This window comes from Oncorhynchus clarkii, chromosome 1, assembly GCF_045791955.1.
Source record: "Oncorhynchus clarkii lewisi isolate Uvic-CL-2024 chromosome 1, UVic_Ocla_1.0, whole genome shotgun sequence".
Classification (NCBI taxonomy): Eukaryota; Metazoa; Chordata; class Actinopteri; order Salmoniformes; family Salmonidae; genus Oncorhynchus; species Oncorhynchus clarkii.
In genome coordinates, this window is record NC_092147.1 from 2,061,674 (window position 1) to 2,080,239 (window position 18,566).

The 18,566-nt window shown below is 45.1% G+C and overlaps 1 protein-coding gene across 1 annotated transcript in view; it reads left to right on the top strand.

Annotated features, from left to right (window-relative positions):
* LOC139413964 (ATPase phospholipid transporting 10A) overlaps window positions 1–18,566 on the top strand; it is a 148,036-nt gene that overhangs the window by 73,264 nt on the left and 56,206 nt on the right. Inside the window, exons 11-12 of the mRNA XM_071161883.1 lie at window positions 8,820–8,923; window positions 14,531–14,657. Of these exons, the coding sequence (XP_071017984.1) occupies window positions 8,820–8,923; window positions 14,531–14,657 (231 nt within the window). The remainder of the gene's footprint in view (window positions 1–8,819; window positions 8,924–14,530; window positions 14,658–18,566) is intronic.

The following is an 18,566-nucleotide window of genomic DNA, read 5'->3' on the forward strand; positions in this document are numbered from 1 at the left end:
AAGAACACCATCCCAACCTTGAAGCACGAGGGTGGCAGCATCATGTTGTGGGGGTCCTCTACTGCAGCAGGGACTGTTACACTTCACAAAATAGATGGCATCTTGAGGAAGGAAAGTTATGTGGATATATTGAAGCAACATCTCAAGACATCAGTCAAGAAGTTAAAGCTTGGTTGCAAATGGGTCTTCCAAATGGACACTGACCCCAAGCATACTTCCAAAGTTGTGGCAAAATGGCTAAAGGACAAAAAAGTCAAGGTATTGGAGTGGCCATCACATATCCCTGACCTCCATCCTATTGAACATTTGTGGGCAGAAGGAGGCCTACAAACCTGACTCAGTTACACCAGTGCTGTCAGGAGGAATGGGCCAAAATTCACCCAACTTATTGTGGGAAGCTTGTGGAAGGCTACCCGACATGTTTGACCCAAGTTAAACAATTTAAAGTCAATGCTACTTGAGTGTATGTAAACTTCTGACCCACTGGGAATGTGATGAAAGAAATAAAAGACTAAATAAATCATTCTTTCTACTATTATTCTGACCTTTCACATTCTTAAAATAAAGTGGTGATCTTAACGGACCTAAGACAGAACATTTTTGCTAGGATTAAATGTCAGGAATTGTGAAAAACTGAGTTCAAATGTATTTGGCTAAGATGTATGTAAACTTCCGACTTCAACTGTATTTTGCATTATTACTTTAGTGCCTTGTTGCAAACAGGATGCATGTTTTGGAATATTTTTATTCTGTACAGGCTTACTACTTTTCACTCTGTCAATTAGGTTATTGACAGAGTGGAGTATTGTGGAGTAACTACAATGTTGTTGATCCATCCTCAGTTTTCTCTTATCACAACCATTAAACTCTGTGACCGTTTTAAAAGTCACCATTGGCCAAATGGTGAAATCCCTGAGCAGTTTCCTTCCTCTCCGGCAACTGAGTTAGGAAGGACACCTGTATTTTTGTACTGACTGGGTTTATTGATACACCATCCAAAGTGTAATTAATAACTTCACCATGCTCAAAGGGATATTCAATGAACCAACAGGTTTATTCCTGATATAGGGGATGAGGCCCAGCAGGTTTATTCCTGATATAGGGGATGAGGCCCGCCTGGTTCCTTCCAGATATAGGGGATGAGGCCCTCCTGGTTCCTTCCAGATATAGGGGATGAGGCCCGCCTGGTTCCTTGCAGATATAGGGGATGAGGCCCGTCTGGTTCCTTCCTGATATAGGGAATGAGGCCCAGTAGGTTTATTTCTGATATAGGGGATGAGGCCCAGCAGGTTTATTCCTGATATAGGGGATGAGGCCCAGCAGGTTTATTCCCGATATATGGAATGAGGCCCAGCAGGTTTATTTCTGATATAGGGGATGAGGCCCAGCAGGTTTATTCCTGATATAGGGGATGAGGCCCAGCAGGTTTATTCCTGATATAGAGAATGAGGCCCAACAGGTTTATTCCTGATATAGAGAATGAGGCCCAACAGGTTTATTCCCGATATAGAGAATGAGGCCCAACAGGTTTATTCCTGGCTGTTGTAGGAGGGAAATATATAGTAGAGTAGGTCTAAAAATCCTTAAGGGCGAAGGTCTACACACACACACACACACACACACACACACACACACACACACGTTGTTAGTCAGCCAGGATCGCAAAGAGCTACAGAGGCACTTTTTCACTAATTCTGTGTACACACCGTCACTAGACACCTGTCCATGATTGCTTAGCAAGTCAGTATTCTGTGAGCAGTTGTGACAGGCTTTTTAAGACATGGTACCCCATTCAGTGTGACCCTGCCAGTAAATGCAACAGGGTTTCTGTGATGAATCAAAAACTTTGTCCTTACCCTGCAATAATGTATTCAGTATTGGACCTGTGTGAATGCTCTTCATTAATGAAGGCAGGTTGAACTGTAGTAGAAAGTTATCATTGTATCACCTTGAATAAAGGACCTTGGTAACCCCCGTAAATCAAGAGAAAGTGGTGCTTTTTTATTCTGGCATCTTTACTCAGTTACTCTGAAACAATCCTGGATTAATTTGTGAACGATGATATTGATTTTTCCAGTACCAAATGGCACCCTATTCCCTAAATAGTTCTTTACTTTTGACCAGGGCCCATAAGGGGTTGCCATTTGGGACACAACCTAGGTGTTAGAGAGTACTGAACGTCCATTATTTGAACGGTCCTCTGTAGCCAATCTCACAGGCTTTTTACTAAGTGAAAATTCAGGATGTGTGGGACCATTTTGTAGTTTAGTTTATAGAGTGAGGCAAGTCTTTGGGGACAGAGTTCTCAATCTCACCCCTAGCCCAGTTTCTCTGAATAGTGTCAAATATTTTTTTTATATCTAACCCAAGATGAACTACAGCCTGTTGTTTCCAATGGGAGCAGAATAAACCAGGAGGTGGGCAGAGAGGAGCTGGCGAGATCCTATTGGCTCGTTATGGCACGTATTCACATATTTCCGTTAGGGAATGCGTACTCCCCCGAAGTGCCCGTGTGCAATAACTCAATTTGCCCCTTGCACTCTACAAAACTTAGTTCACTCTGGTCGTAACCGATTCAAGATTTGGTAAGAGAGAACTGTGTTGAGATTAAATGTTTGATAGATGAGAACATTTGCAGAATGTCGGCCAAAATCCATCTTTCCCAATGGCCAGCCACTTGGCTTCCTCACATCACCATATTTGGGGGTGACTGGAAATGCCAACGAGATGCTTCACATTCATATGCCATCTCGGTCCAAGGATTTTTACTGATCCCCCAACCCAGCTCTGAATAGGCCAACCCTGTGCCTCAGCCCCCAACCCAGCTCTGAATAGGCCAACCCTGTGCCTCAGCCCCCAACCCAGCTCTGAATAGGCCAACCCTGTGCCTCAGCCCCCAACCCAGCTCTGAATAGGCCCCCCAGCCCCCAGCCCAGCTCTGAATAGGCCAACCTGTGCAGCCCCCAGCCCAGCTCTGAATAGGTCCCTCAGCCCAGCTCTGAATAGGCCCCTCAGCCCCCAGCCCAGCTCTGAATAGGCCCCTCAGCCCCCAGCCCAGCTCTGAATAGGCCCCTCAGCCCAGCTCTGAATAGGCCCCTCAACCCCCAGTCCAGCTCTGAATAGGTCCCCAGCCCAGCTCTGACCCAGCCCAGCCCAGCTCTGAATAGGTGCCCCCCCCAGCCCCTCTGAACCCAGCCCCGCTCTGACCCCCCAACTCAGCTCTGAATAGGCCCCCCCAGCACCCAGCCCAGCTCTGAATAGGCCCCCCAGCCCCCAACCCAGCTCTGAATAGGACCCTCAGCCCCCAGCCCAGCTCTGAATAGGCCCCCCAGCCCAGCTCTGAACCCTGTGCCTCAGCCCCCAACCCAGCTCTGAACCCTGTTCCTCAGCCCCTAATCCAGCTCTGAATAGGCCTCTCAGCCCTCGCCCCATCACCTCTTAGGCCCCTCAGCCCAGCTCTGAATAGGCCCCCAACCCAGCTCTGAATAGGCTCCAAACCCAGCTCTGAATTGGCCCCTCAGCCCAGCTCTGAATAGGCCCCCAACCCAGCTCTGAATAGGCTCCAAACCCAGCTCTGAATAGGCTCCCCAGTTCTGAACCCAGCTCAGCCCCTCAGAGCACTGAATAGGCCCATCTCAGCCCAGCTCTGAATGGGTCTACCCTGTGCCTCAGCTCCCAGCCCAGCTCTGAATAGTCTGTGCCTCAGCCACTTGCGTTTCTATATTTTTTGTTTTTTGTTCAGTATATAACTAATGGTCAATGGGATCATTCGTTTGACCATGCTAAACTACTATGTTTAGATAGCTGGCCATTAGACTGACTTACCAATCTAAACCTTTGTGGCTGACATGGGCTTATTAAGGGACTGTTGATACATAACCAAATTTAGAAATTCCACCTTGTGTCATTTATTTCAATATAACTCTCAACAGTAAGTAGAGACCAAGACTGAGCTACTGAGCCCCCCCCCCCCCCCCAGTAAAAACTGTCTGGCTTGAATAAGCAGCCAATAAGCAGAGGCCATACAAAACAAAACAAACAGTGCCTTGCGAAAGTATTCGGCCCCCTTGAACTTTGTGACCTTTTGCCACATTTCAGGCTTCAAACATAAAGATATAAAACTGTATTTTTTTTGTGAAGAATCAACAACAAGTGGGACACAATCATGAAGTGGAACGACATTTATTGGATATTTTAAACTTTTTTAACAAATCAAAAACTGAAAAATTGGGCGTGCAAAATTATTCAGCCCCCTTAAGTTAATACTTTGCAGCGCCACCTTTTGCTGCGATTACAGCTGTAAGTCGCTTGGGGTATGTCTCTATCAGTTTTGCACATCGAGAGACTGGAATTTTTTCCCATTCCTCCTTGCAAAACAGCTCAAGCTCAGTGAGGTTGGATGGAGAGCATTTGTGAACAGCAGTTTTCAGTTCTTTCCACAGATTCTCGATTGGATTCAGGTCTGGACTTTGACTTGGCCATTCTAACACCTGGATATGTTTATTTTTGAACCATTCCATTGTAGATTTTGCTTTATGTTTTGGATCATTGTCTTGTTGGAAGACAAATCTCCGTCCCAGTCTCAGGTCTTTTGCAGACTCCATCAGGTTTTCTTCCAGAATGGTCCTGTATTTGGCTCCATCCATCTTCCCATCAATTTTAACCATCTTCCCTGTCCCTGCTGAAGAAAAGCAGGCCAAAACCATGATGCTGCCACCACCATGTTTGACAGTGGGGATGGTGTGTTCAGCTGTGTTGCTTTTACGCCAAACATAACGTTTTGCATTGTTGCCAAAAAGTTCAATTTTGGTTTCATCTGACCAGAGCACCTTCTTCCACATGTTTGGTGTGTCTCTCAGGTGGTTTGTGGCAAACTTTAAACGACACTTTTTATGGATATCTTTAAGAAATGGCTTTCTTCTTGCCACTCTTCCATAAAGGCCAGATTTGTGCAATATACGACTGATTGTTGTCCTATGGACAGAGTCTCCCACCTCAGCTGTAGATCTCTGCAGTTCATCCAGAGTGATCATGGGCCTCTTGGCTGCATCTCTGATCAGTCTTCTCCTTGTATGAGCTGAAAGTTTAGAGGGACGGCCAGGTCTTGGTAGATTTGCAGTGGTCTGATACTCCTTCCATTTCAATATTATCGCTTGCACAGTGCTCCTTGGGATGTTTAAAGCTTGGGAAATATTTTTGTATCCAAATCCGGCTTTAAACTTCTTCACAACAGTATCTCGGACCTGCCTGGTGTGTTCCTTGTTCTTCATGATGCTCTCTGCGATTTTAACGGACCTCTGAGACTATCACAGTGCAGGTGCATTTATACGGAGACTTGATTACACACAGGTGGATTGTATTTATCATCATTAGTCATTTAGGTCAACATTGGATCATTCAGAGATCCTCACCGAACTTCTGGAGAGACTTTGCTGCACTGAAAGTAAAGGGGCTGAATAATTTTGCACGCCCAATTTTTCAGTTTTTGATTTGTTAAAAAAGTTTGAAATATCCAATAAATGTCGTTCCACTTCATTATTGTGTCCCACTTGTTGTTGATTCTTCACAAAAAAATACAGTTTTATATCTTTATGTTTGAAGCCTGAAATGTGGCAAAAGGTCGCAAAGTTCAAGGGGGCCGAATACTTTCGCAAGGCACTGTATATATTATATATATATAATGTATACAATACCTATGCATTCATACTATGAGTCTCCCAATCAATGTAATGTCAACCACCCTCATATGTCATGTATGCTAAAGGTTTTTTTTTATCTGGTTCTTCAATGATGGACGGAACAGACAAAGTTAATTTATATTCTATACAAGTAAAGACCAAACAAAATCCAACGTATTACATGGAATGTGCACAGGCTCCATGTTGGCCCAAAAAAAACAAAAAGCTTAATGTTCTTGAACATTTAAAAATGCACTATGGAGAAATAGGTCATTTCCTGGTTGCTAAAGTTCTAATAGTTTGCCTAATTTCAGTTTATGTAACAACACAAGCAAGTATACTGTAGAGAATTTCATTGTACAATCTAAACAGCTGTGAATAATCATTTTCAATAACCAATAATATAGTATTTTCATCTGTTTGAAGCTGGTGTACAAAACCCAAAGGAAAAGACGCAAAGATGAAACTTAAGAACGGCAAGCATAGAACACTCAGAACAGATCCACATCTTCTTAGACTTGCTGTCAATGAGAATGACAGATCTACAACTCACATTTCTACGTGCATTTGGTCGGGTCGGCCAACAAGTGACATATTGCAGCTTTGAAGAGATGTTTCCTGCTAGAATTAAATTACCGAAAGGAGGTCTTGAACATTTAAAGAGGAGCTGGGTTGGAGAGGCCTATACTGCCTCACAGCATAGGAGCCTTACTTTTTTTCACCCACCTACCAATCGGTGCCCTTCTTTGAGGCATTGGAAAACCTCCCTGGTCTTTGGTTGAATCTGTGTTTGAAATTCACTGCCTGACTGGGGTACAGAGATGAGGTAGTCATTGAAAAATCATGTTAAACAGCATTATTGCACAGAGTGAGTCCATGCAACTTATTATGTGACTCGTTAAGCACATTTTTACTCCTGAAGTTATTTAGGCTTGACATAACAACGGGGTTGAATACTTTTTGACTCAAGATATTTCAGCTTTAAATGTTTTATTAATTTGTAAAAATTTTGACAAATATAATTCCACTTTGGCTTTATAAGGTACTGTGTGTGTGTGGGGGGGTCAGTGACACATCTCAATTGAATACATTTTAAATTCAGGCAGTAACACAACAATGTGGCGTGAATACTCTCTGAACGTGAATACTCTCTGAAGGTGAATACTCTCTGAACGTGAATACTCTCTGAAGGTGAATACTCTCTGAAGGTGAATACTCTCTGAAGGTGAATACTCTCTGAAGGTGAATACTCTCTGAAGGTGAATACTCTCTGAAGGTGAATACACTCTGAACGTGAATACTCTGAACGTGAATACTCTGAACGTGAATACTCTCTGAAGGTGAATACTCTCTGAAGGTGAATACTCTGAACGTGAATACACTCTGAACGTGAATACTCTCTGAACGTGAATACTCCCTGAATGTGAATACTCTGAACATGAATACACTCTGAACGTGAATACTCTCTGAACGTGAATACTCTCTGAATGTGAATACTCTCTGAGTGTGAATACTCTCTGAACGTGAATACTCTGAACGTGAATACACTCTGAACGTGAATACACTCTGAACGTGAATACACTCTGAACGTGAATACACTCTGAACGTGAATACTCTCTGAATGTGAATACTCTCTGAATGTGAATAGTCTCTGAATGTGAATACTCTCTGAACGTGAATACTACGTTTTCTGACACTACGTTTTCTGTTTGAAAATAAAAAATAAAATCTTACAAAAAAACTAAAATTCAGTCACTACTTGCCTGAAGGACAATTAGCAAAACATTTTAATGTCAAGTCATGGAATGTAGGCTTACATTGAACAGCACACATTGGCTGCTACTGTAGAATAGCTATTGGCTGTTTCATAGAATAACTATTGGCTGTTTCATAAAATAACTATTGGCTGTTTCATAGAATAACTATTGGCTGTTTCATAGAATAGCTATTTCCATGTGAAGGTGGTATGATGGTAAGCCACTCTTATAGGTCTACATTATGATCAGATAACCACAGAAGCCTAGTTGGCCACTGTTAGTTTTAACTGCCTCGCGCCGGAAGTTGCAGAGAACGTTCACGTTTCTGCTCAGCAGACCTGAAATTTGGTCAGTGCTGAAAAAAACCATTGGATCATTAAATCAGAACAAGGTGAAGTTGGCAGCCTCCCATGAGGCTCCCGTGAGCCTCCCGTGAGGCCTCCAGACAGAGTTTTTGACTATTATCTGCAGATAAATATGGAAACATTCGATGAAGATTTTGAATCCTCACTGCAGGAACAATAAGGTAGTAGAGAGAGAGCCTCATTCTGGTCCAAAATATTATAAAAGAAAACCGATTTAATGTTATAAATGCTAATGTCATACTTGGTAATTAATTCCTTGCAGTAACACTGTAAATATGAATTTAATCTTGAGATTTAATGTTAAAAATAGCTTTTAATGTTCTTTAACTCAGAAAGTAGTCCTGATCATAATCGCCAAGACAATATCCAAAACAACTAACACACTGAATTCGTACCTTTTCACTTATTTAAATTGTCTTCTTACTCATTTTACCAATCTGATAAAGTCGTTAAAGTGTTCAATCATTTAGCTGTGTATTTCAGATGAAATCAAGGCGTTAGAATGTACCAGAGGAGGTCGTTCTGCACAAACTATTTCAGGGGCATGTCCCCCCCGGACTCCCACATCCCAGAACTCCCTGGCTGGCTACTTTTATATTTACTTACTTACAGAAAGCACTATAGACAGCACAAACAGATATGGGACCAAGCTAAGTCGACAATAGGTTCATTGTAGCAAAGCTATCATATTTTGACTTGACCAAATGGACAAGAAGAAATGTTGTCATACCACTGAAACTTCTGGATGCCAGAGCCTCGATTGAACAGGGAGGGAATGACTCTAATTACAGCGAAATGAATAGTCTCAGTTGAAACCCGACTCTCAGAGCTGAGTCAGAAGCAGCATGTGGACTGGTTGTGGTGACGTTATAGAGGAAACTGTTACTGAATAGCACTTTAGAAGTTTCCTAAATGTTTGGTGATGATGTGTGAAGTAACTTTCCTGCCAGATACATTAAAGGGAGTTGATGTTAATGCAAACTTCCATTTGTTTAATTCATTCATCTTTCACTTTTCAGATGATTCCAAAGGGAAACGCCAAAGAAAGATCCTATACAAGACCCAGAATTACCTGAACCTCTATGCTGCTGATGGTCTTCGTACTCTCTGCATCGCAAAAAAGGTAACACAGCTTCAGCAATACAACAATACATCTTCAACAACTAATAGGACTTTTATTTTTAAACTATTTCCATCATTAAACTCAAACACATGAGAAATCAGGGCCTGGGCCTAGAGCAAGGAGAACTGACTATCCTAACGTCTTGTAGTGGACTGGAAAACATTCTGTAGTGGACTGGAAAACATTCTGTAGTGGACTGGAAAACATTCAGTAGTGGACTGGAAAACATTCAGTAGTGTAGTGGACTGGAAAACATTCAGTAGTGGACTGGAAAACATTCAGTAGTGGACTGGAAAACATTCAGTAGTGTAGTGGACTGGAAAACATTCAGTAGTGGACTGGAAAACATTCAGTAGTGGACTGGAAAACATTCAGTAGTGGACTGGAAAACATTCAGTAGTGGACTGGAAAACATTCTGTAGTGGACTGGAAAACATTCAGTAGTGGACTGGAAAACATTCAGTAGTGGACTGGAAAACATTCAGTAGTGGACTGGAAAACATTCAGTAGTGGACTGGACAACATTCTGTAGTGGACTGGAAAACATTCAGTAGTGGACTGGAAAACATTCAGTAGTGGACTGGAAAACATTCAGTAGTGGACTGGAAAACATTCAGTAGTGGACTGGACAACATTCTGTAGTGGACTGGAAAACATTCAGTAGTGGACTGGACAACATTCAGTAGTGGACTGGACAACATTCTGTAGTGGACTGGAAAACATTCAGTAGTGGACTGGAAAACATTCAGTAGTGGACTGGAAAACATTCAGTAGTGGACTGGAAAACATTCAGTAGTGGACTGGAAAACATTCAGTAGTGGACTGGAAAACATTCAGTAGTGGACTGGAAAACATTCAGTAGTGGACTGGAAAACATTCAGTAGTGGACTGGAAAACATTCAGTAGTGGACTGGAAAACATTCAGTAGTGGACTGGAAAACATTCTGTAGTGGACTGGAAAACATTCTGTAGTGTAGTGGACTGGAAAACATTCTGTAGTGTAGTGGACTGGAAAACATTCTGTAGTGTAGTGGACTGGAAAACATTCTGTAGTGTAGTGGACTGGAAAACATTCAGTAGTGTAGTGGACTGGAAAACATTCTGTAGTGTAGTGGACTGGAAAACATTCAGTAGTGGACTGGAAAACATTCAGTAGTGTAGTGGACTGGAAAACATTCTGTAGTGGACTGGAAAACATTCAGTAGTGTAGTGGACTGGACAACATTCTGTAGTGGACTGGAAAACATTCAGTAGTGGACTGGAAAACATTCAGTAGTGTAGTGGACTGGAAAACATTCAGTAGTGGACTGGAAAACATTCAGTAGTGTAGTGGACTGGAAAACATTCAGTAGTGGACTGGAAAACATTCTGTAGTGGACTGGAAAACATTCAGTAGTGGACTGGAAAACATTCAGTAGTGGACTAGAAAACATTCAGTAGTGGACTGGAAAACATTCAGTAGTGTAGTGGACTGGAAAACATTCAGTAGTGGACTGGAAAACATTCTGTAGTGTAGTGGACTGGAAAACATTCTGTAGTGGACTGGAAAACATTCAGTAGTGGACTGGAAAACATTCAGTAGTGGACTGGAAAACATTCTGTAGTGGACTGGAAAACATTCTGTAGTGGACTGGAAAACATTCTGTAGTATAGTGGACTGGAAAACATTCAGTAGTGTAGTGGACTTGAAAACATTCTGTAGTGTAGTGGACTGGAAAACATTCAGTAGTGGACTGGAAAACATTCAGTAGTGTAGTGGACTGGAAAACATTCAGTAGTGTAGTGGACTGGACAACATTCAGTAGTGGACTGGAAAACATTCAGTAGTGGACTGGAAAACATTCAGTAGTGTAGTGGACTGGACAACATTCTGTAGTGGACTGGAAAACATTCAGTAGTGTAGTGGACTGGACAACATTCTGTAGTGGACTGGAAAACATTCAGTAGTGGACTGGAAAACATTCTGTAGTGTAGTGGACTGGAAAACATTCTGTAGTGGACTGGAAAACATTCTGTAGTGTAGTGGACTGGACAACATTATGTAGTGGACTGGAAAACATTCTGTAGTGGACTGGAAAACATTCTGTAGTGTAGTGGACTGGAAAACATTCAGTAGTGGACTGGAAAACATTCAGTAGTTTAGTGGACTGGAAAACATTCAGTAGTGGACTGGAAAACATTCAGTAGTGGACTGGAAAACATTCAGTAGTGGACTGGAAAACATTCTGTAGTGTAGTGGACTGGAAAACATTCAGTAGTGTAGTGGACTGGAAAACATTCAGTAGTGGACTGGAAAACATTCAGTAGTGGACTGGAAAACATTCAGTAGTGGACTGGAAAACATTCAGTAGTGGACTGGAGAACATTCAGTAGTGGACTGGAAAACATTCAGTAGTGGACTGGAAAACATTCAGTAGTGGACTGGAAAACATTCTGTAGTGGACTGGAAAGCATTCAGACAATTGAGAAACAGATGTACCCTCTCGCCTCTGGTATCTTAACGAAGAAAAATGGGATAAGTGATGCTTTTAATCATTTCATCTCGGCTTTTCCTTTGACAGAAACGTTGGTTTTAATTGACCCTAGTAAGTCAATTGAATGCGTCCAAGCTTACACATCCCCTGCCTAAGCAAGTTCTGTCTGACTCTGGCAACATAACTGAGAAGAATGGGATAAGTGAACCTTTTAATCATAATTTTATCACGACATGCTTGAGAGAAACAGTAGTTTAATTGACCCTGGACAGTCAATCGACTGCTCTTCCCTCGGCCAGCCTCCAGCTGACTCGATAGTTAACCCGTCAACATTTTAGTGAATCTTTTTTTTAGATTTCAACAATTTCCTGTCTGTGATGTGCTAGATGCCTTGCTTAAGATTGACATAAACAATTAATCCACTCGGGCTGATATGCTTGATTAATTTCTGCTGCAGGCCCATGTACTCCTCCTAACCTGATGATTATACTTGGTACTATCCCCAAGGTCTGGAAGGAGGCCCATGTACTCCTCCTAACCTGATGATTATACCTGGTACTATCCTCAGGGTATGGAAGGAGGCCCATGTACTCCTCCTAACCTGATGATTATACCTGGTACTATCCCCAGGGTCTGGAAGGAGGCCCATGTACTCTACCTAACCTGATGATTATATCTGGTACTATCCCCAAGGTCTTGAAGGAGGCCCATGTACTCCTCCTAACCTGATGATTGTACCTGGTACTATCCCCAGGGTCTGGAAGGAGGCCCATGTACTCCTCCTAACCTGATGATTATACTTGGAACTATCCCCAGGGTCTGGAAGGAGGCCCATGTACTCCACCTAACCTGATGATTATACCTGGTACTATCCCCAGGGTCTGGAAGGAGGCCCATGTACTCCTCCTAACCTGATGATTATACCTGGTACTATCCCCAGGGTCTGGAAGGAGGCCCATGTACTCCTCCTAACCTGATGATTATATCTGGTACTATCCCCAGGGTCTGGAAGGAGGTCCATGTACTCCTCCTAACCCAATGATTATACCTGGTACTATCCCCAGGGTCTGGAAGGAGGCCCATGTACTCCTCCTAACCTGATGATTATACCTGGTACTATCCCCAGGGTCTGGAAGGAGGTCCATGTACTCCTAACCCAATGATTATACCTGGTACTATCCCCAGGGTCTGGAAGGAGGCCCATGTACTCCTCCTAACCTGATGATTATACCTGGTACTATCCCCAGGGTCTGGAAGGAGGTACATGTACTCCTCCTAACCCAATGATTATACCTGGTACTATCCCCAGGGTCTGGAAGGAGGCCCATGTACTCCTCCTAACCTGATGATTATACCTGGTACTATCCCCAGGGTCTGGAAGGAGGCCCATGTACTCCTCCTAACCTGATGATTATACCTGGTACTATCCCCAAGGTCTGGAAGGAGGTCCATGTACTCCCCCTAACCTGATGATTATACCTGGTACTATCCCCAGGGTCTGGAAGGAGGCCCATGTACTCCTCCCAACCTGATGATTATACCTGGAACTATCCCCAGGGTCTGGAAGGAGGCCCATGTACTCCTCCTAACCTGATGATTATACCTGGTACTATCCCCAGGGTCTGGAAGGAGGCCCATGTACTCCTCCTAACCTGATGATCATATCTGGTACTATCCCCAGGGTCTGGAAGGAGGCCAATGTAGTCCTCCTAACCTGATGATTATACCTGGTACTATCCCCAGGGTATGGAAGGAGGCCCATGTACTCCTCCTAACCTGATGATTATATCTGGTACTATCCCCAGGGTCTGGAAGGAGGCCCATGTACTCCTCCTAACCCGATGATTATATCTGGTACTATCCCCAGGGTCTGGAAGTAGGCCCATGTACTCCTCCTAACCTGATGATTATATCTGGTACTATCCCCAGGGTCTTGAAGGAGGCCCATGTACTCCTCCTAACCTGATGATTATATCTGGTACTATCCCCAGGGTCTGGAAGGAGGCCCATGTACTCCTCCTAACCTGATGATTATATGTCATCACCACATTCTCTATCAGACAGTTGGTTGGTTCTCTGTGATGTCATCACCACATTCTCTATCAGACAGTTGGTTGGCCCTCTGTGATGTCATCACCACATTCTCTATCAGACAGTTGGTTGGCCCTCTGTGATGTCATCACCACATTCTCTATCAGACAGTTGGTTGGCCTTCTGTGATGTCATCACCACATTCTCTATCAGACAGTTGGTTGGCCCTCTGTGATGTCATCACCACATTCTCTATCAGACAGTTGTTTGGTCCTCTGTGATGTCATCACCACATTCTCTATCAGACAGTTGGTTGACCCTCTGTGATGTAATCACCACATTCTCTATCAGACAGTTGGTTGGTCCTCTGTGATGTCACCTAGGTTGATACGTTGCTATGTTTTCATTTATAAAGCCCTTTTTGTAAAAGTCCCACTGTAACTAACATCATTACTAAACTATAGACATACAAGTTACCAACCCAGGTCTCAGGGCTGGCTAACTCTGGAAATTCCTGGTAAATCAGCTTGTAGTTTTCCTGCACCTTAGTTGTGGAACAATCTTCAAAATATTCTTAAATGGAATGTTCTGATGCCTCTAGGTCAATTCAGAAAGCTGATTTTGAGGACTTTATTACTGATGAATGTGTGTTTTTCTATGACCGTGTTTTTCTTGCTGCTTGCATTTGGTTTCTATATTTTGATGTGTGTGTTTTCTGTCATTTATGTAAAATACACCTTGGTCTCAGTATGACTCCCTGATAAATAAATATAAAAAATAATCTACTCTAATAATCGACTAGTTTTTTTGTGTCTGTCTCTGTCTGTCTGTGTCTCTGTCTGTCTGTGTCTCTGTGTATGTATGTTTGTCTGTGTCTCTCTGTCTGTTTTTTTGTGTCTGTCTCTGTCTGTCTGTGTCTCTGTCTGTCTGTGTCTCTGTCTGTCTTTGTCTCTGTCTGTCTGTGTCTCTGTCTGTCTGTGTCTCTGTCTGCCTGTGTCTCTGTCTGCCTGTGTCTCTGTCTGTCTGTGTCTCTGTCTGTCTGTCTGTGTCTCTGTCTGTCTGTGTCTCTGTCTGTCTGTTTGTCTGTGTCTGTCTGTGGCAGGTTATGACTAAGGAGGAGTATGCTGTCTGGTTGCGACATCATCTGGAGGCAGAGACGGCCATACAGGGAAGAGAAGAGCTGCTGTTTCAGTCTGCTCTGAGACTGGAGATTAACCTGCATCTATTAGGTAAAGTTGTTACCCTTAACACTAGGACCGCTGGGCCTCCACGGACCCCCCACCCTTAACACTAGGACCGCTGGGCCTCCACGGACCCCCCACCCTTAACACTAGGACCGCTGGGCCTCCACGGACCCCCCTTACCCTTAACACTAGGACCGCTGGGCCTCCACGGACCCCCCACCCTTAACACTAGGACCGCTGGGCCTCCACAGACCCCCCACCCTTAACACTAGGACAGCTGGTCCTCCACGGACCCCCCACCCTTAACACTAGGAGGCCGCTGGGCCTCAAAGGACCCCCCACCCTTAACACTAGGACCGCTGGGCCTCCACGGACCCCCCACCCTTAACACTAGGACCGCTGGGCCTCCACGGACCCCCCTTACCCTTAACACTAGGACCGCTGGGCCTCCACGGACCCCCCACCCTTAACACTAGGACCGCTGGGCCTCCACAGACCCCCCACCCTTAACACTAGGACCGCTGGTCCTCTACGGACCCCCCACCCTTAACACTAGGAGGCCGCTGGGCCTCAAAGGACCCCCCACCCTTAACACTAGGACCGCTGGGCCTCCACAGACCCCCCACCCTTAACACTAGGACCGCTGGGCCTCAAAGGACCCCCCACCCTTAACACTAGGACCGCTGGGCCTCCACGGACCCCCCACCCTTAACACTAGGACCGCTGGGCCTCCACAGACCCCCCACCCTTAACACTAGTACCACTGGGCCTCAAAGGACACCCCACCCTTAACACTAGGACCACTGGGCCTCCATGGACCCCCACCCTTAACACTAGGACCGCTGGGCCTCCACAGATCCCCCACCCTTAACACTAGGACCGCTGGGCCTCCACGGACCCCCCACAATTAACACTAGGACAGCTGGGCCTCCACAGACCCCCCACCCTTAACACTAGGACCACTGGGCCTCCACGGACCCCCACCCTTAACACTAGGACCGCTGGGCCTCCACAGATCCCCCACCCTTAACACTAGGACCGCTGGGCCTCCACGGACCCCCACCCTTAACACTAGGACCGCTGGGCCTCCACAGATCCCCCACCCTTAACACTAGGACCACTGGGCCTCAAAGGCAGTCACTCTGACTGCAATATTCTAACAGTGTAATTAATTCATTTCATATGCTATTGCTAAAATAATAATTTGGTTGTGTTCATGAAGGTTGTTTAAAAAAAAGTTTTTACCTTTATTTAACAAGGTAATTCAGTTAAGAACAAATATTTTTTTACGATGACGGCCTGACCAAAGTCCTCCTGTACATAAAACCTCTGGGGGCTTGATAACAACATCCAGGCTCAAAACCTCTGGGGGCTTGATAACAACATCCAGGCTCAAAACCTCTGGGGGCTTGATAACAACATCCAGGCTCAAAGCCTCTGGGGGCTTGATAACAACATCCAGGCTCAAAGCCATTGGGGGCTTGATAACAACATCCAGGCTCAAAGCCTCTGGGGGCTTGATAACAACATCCAGGCTCAAAGCCATTGGGGGCTTGATAACAACATCCAGGCTCAAAGCCTCTGGGGGCTTGATAACAACATCCAGGCTCAAAGCCATTGGGGGCTTGATAACAACATCCAGGCTCAAATCCTCTGGGGGCTTGATAACAACATCCAGGCTCAAAGCCTCTGGGGGCTTGATAACAACATCCAGGCTCAAAGCCTCTGGGGGCTTGATAACAACATCCAGGCTCAAAACCTCTGGGGGCTTGATAACAACATCCAGGCTCAAAGCCTCTGGGGGCTTGATAACAACATCCAGGCTGAAAGCCTCTGGGGGCTTGATAACAACATCCAGGCTCAAAGCCTCTGGGGGCTTGATAACAACATCCAGGCTCAAAGCCATTGGGGGCTTGATAACAACATCCAGGCTCAAAGCCTCTGGGGGCTTGATAACAACATCCAGGCTCAAAGCCATTGGGGGCTTGATAACAACATCCAGGCTCAAATCCTCTGGGGGCTTGATAACAACATCCAGGCTCAAAGCCTCTGGGGGCTTGATAACAACATCCAGGCTCAAAGCCTCTGGGGGCTTGATAACAACATCCAGGCTCAAAACCTCTGGGGGCTTGATAACAACATCCAGGCTCAAAGCCTCTGGGGGCTTGATAACAACATCCAAGCTCAAAGCCTCTGGGGGCTTGATAACAACATCCAGGCTCAAAGCCTCTGGGGGCTTGATAACAACATCCAGGCTCAAAGCCATTGGGGGCTTGATAACAACATCCAGGCTCAAAGCCTCTGGGGGCTTGATAACAACATCCAGGCTCAAAGCCTCTGGGGGCTTGATAACAACATCCAGGCTCAAAGCCTCTGGGGGCTTGATAACAACATCCAGGCTCAAAGCCATTGGGGGCTTGATTACATCCAGGCTCAAAGCCTCTGGGGGCTTGATTACATCCAGGCTCAAAGCCTCTGGGGGCTTGATTACATCCAGGCTCAAAGCCATTGGGGGCTTGATTACATCCAGGCTCAAAGCCTCTGGGGGATTGATTACATCCAGGCTTAAAACCTCTGGGGGCTTGATTACATCCAGGCTCAAAACCTCTGGGGGCTTAATTACATCCATTGCACATCAACTCCAACATTCACAGAAAAAACACGATTTCCACTCCTGTAACTCCTGTATAACTTTGTTAGTTACAGCGAGCAAAGACAACCAGCACCATCGATCATAGTTAACGAGTTTTAATGTTATTCCGCCATTGCCACACACATACCACAGCTGTGGTAAACCATCACTCAGAACCCCATCAATACGGTCGGGACGGGGTGTTCGTTCTGTTGCTCCTGTGTGAGGGGGACGTCCTACATGGGATATTCAAGTCCAGGGTGGAGTGGTGGGCCAGGTAGGGACTGCTGCCTTGTAGAGGGGGATATTCAAGTCCAGGGTGGAGTGGTGGGCACGGTAGGGACTGCTGGTTCATGGTTGGCTGTTGAATGGATAAATGGTTCATGGTTGGCTGTTGATTGGATAAATAGTACATAGTTGACGGTTGATTGGATAAATGGTAGTAGCCTGATAATAAACCAGTCAGAAAAAGAAACATGTCCAGCAATATGATTATGATTTAGACCAGGGGGTCGTCAAACTCTTATGCCCAGGGACCCCCTCACAGGAAAACCAGGGACCCCCATCATACATTAGCAACACAAAAAAAGGCCTACGTTTTAATGTTTTCATTAGGCCACTGCTCCACTCGGGAGGCCTCAGGCCTACGTTTTAATGTTTTCATTAGGCCACTGCTCCACTCGGGAGGCCTCAGGCCTACGTTACGTTTTAATGTTTTCATTAGGCCACTGCTCCACTTGGGAGGCCTCAGGCCTACGTTACGTTTTAATGTTTTCATTAAGCCACTGCTCCACTTGGGAGGCCTCAGGCCTACGTTATGTTTTAATGTTTTCATTAGGCCATTGCTCCACTCGGGAGGCCTCAGGCCTACGTTACGTTTTAATGTTTTCATTAGGCCACTGCTCCACTCGGGAGGCCTCAGGCCTACGTTACGTTTTAATGTTTTCATTAGGCCACTGCTCCACTCGGGAGGCCTCAGGCCTACGTTTTAATGTTTTCATTAGGCCACTGCTCCACTCGGGAGGCCTCAGGCCTACGTTTTAATGTTTTCATTAGGCCACTGCTCCACTCAGGAGGCCTCAGGCCTACATTACGTTTTAATGTTTTCATTAGGCCACTGCTCCACTTGGGAAGCCTCAGGCCTGCGTTTTAATGTTTTCATTAGGCCACTGCTCCACTTGGGAGGCCTCAGGCCTACGTTTTAATGTTTTCATTAGGCCACTGCTCCACTCGGGAGGCCTCAGGCCTACATTTTAATGTTTTCATTAGGCCACTGCTTCACTCGGGAGGCCTCAGGCCTACGTTTTAATGTTTTCATTAGG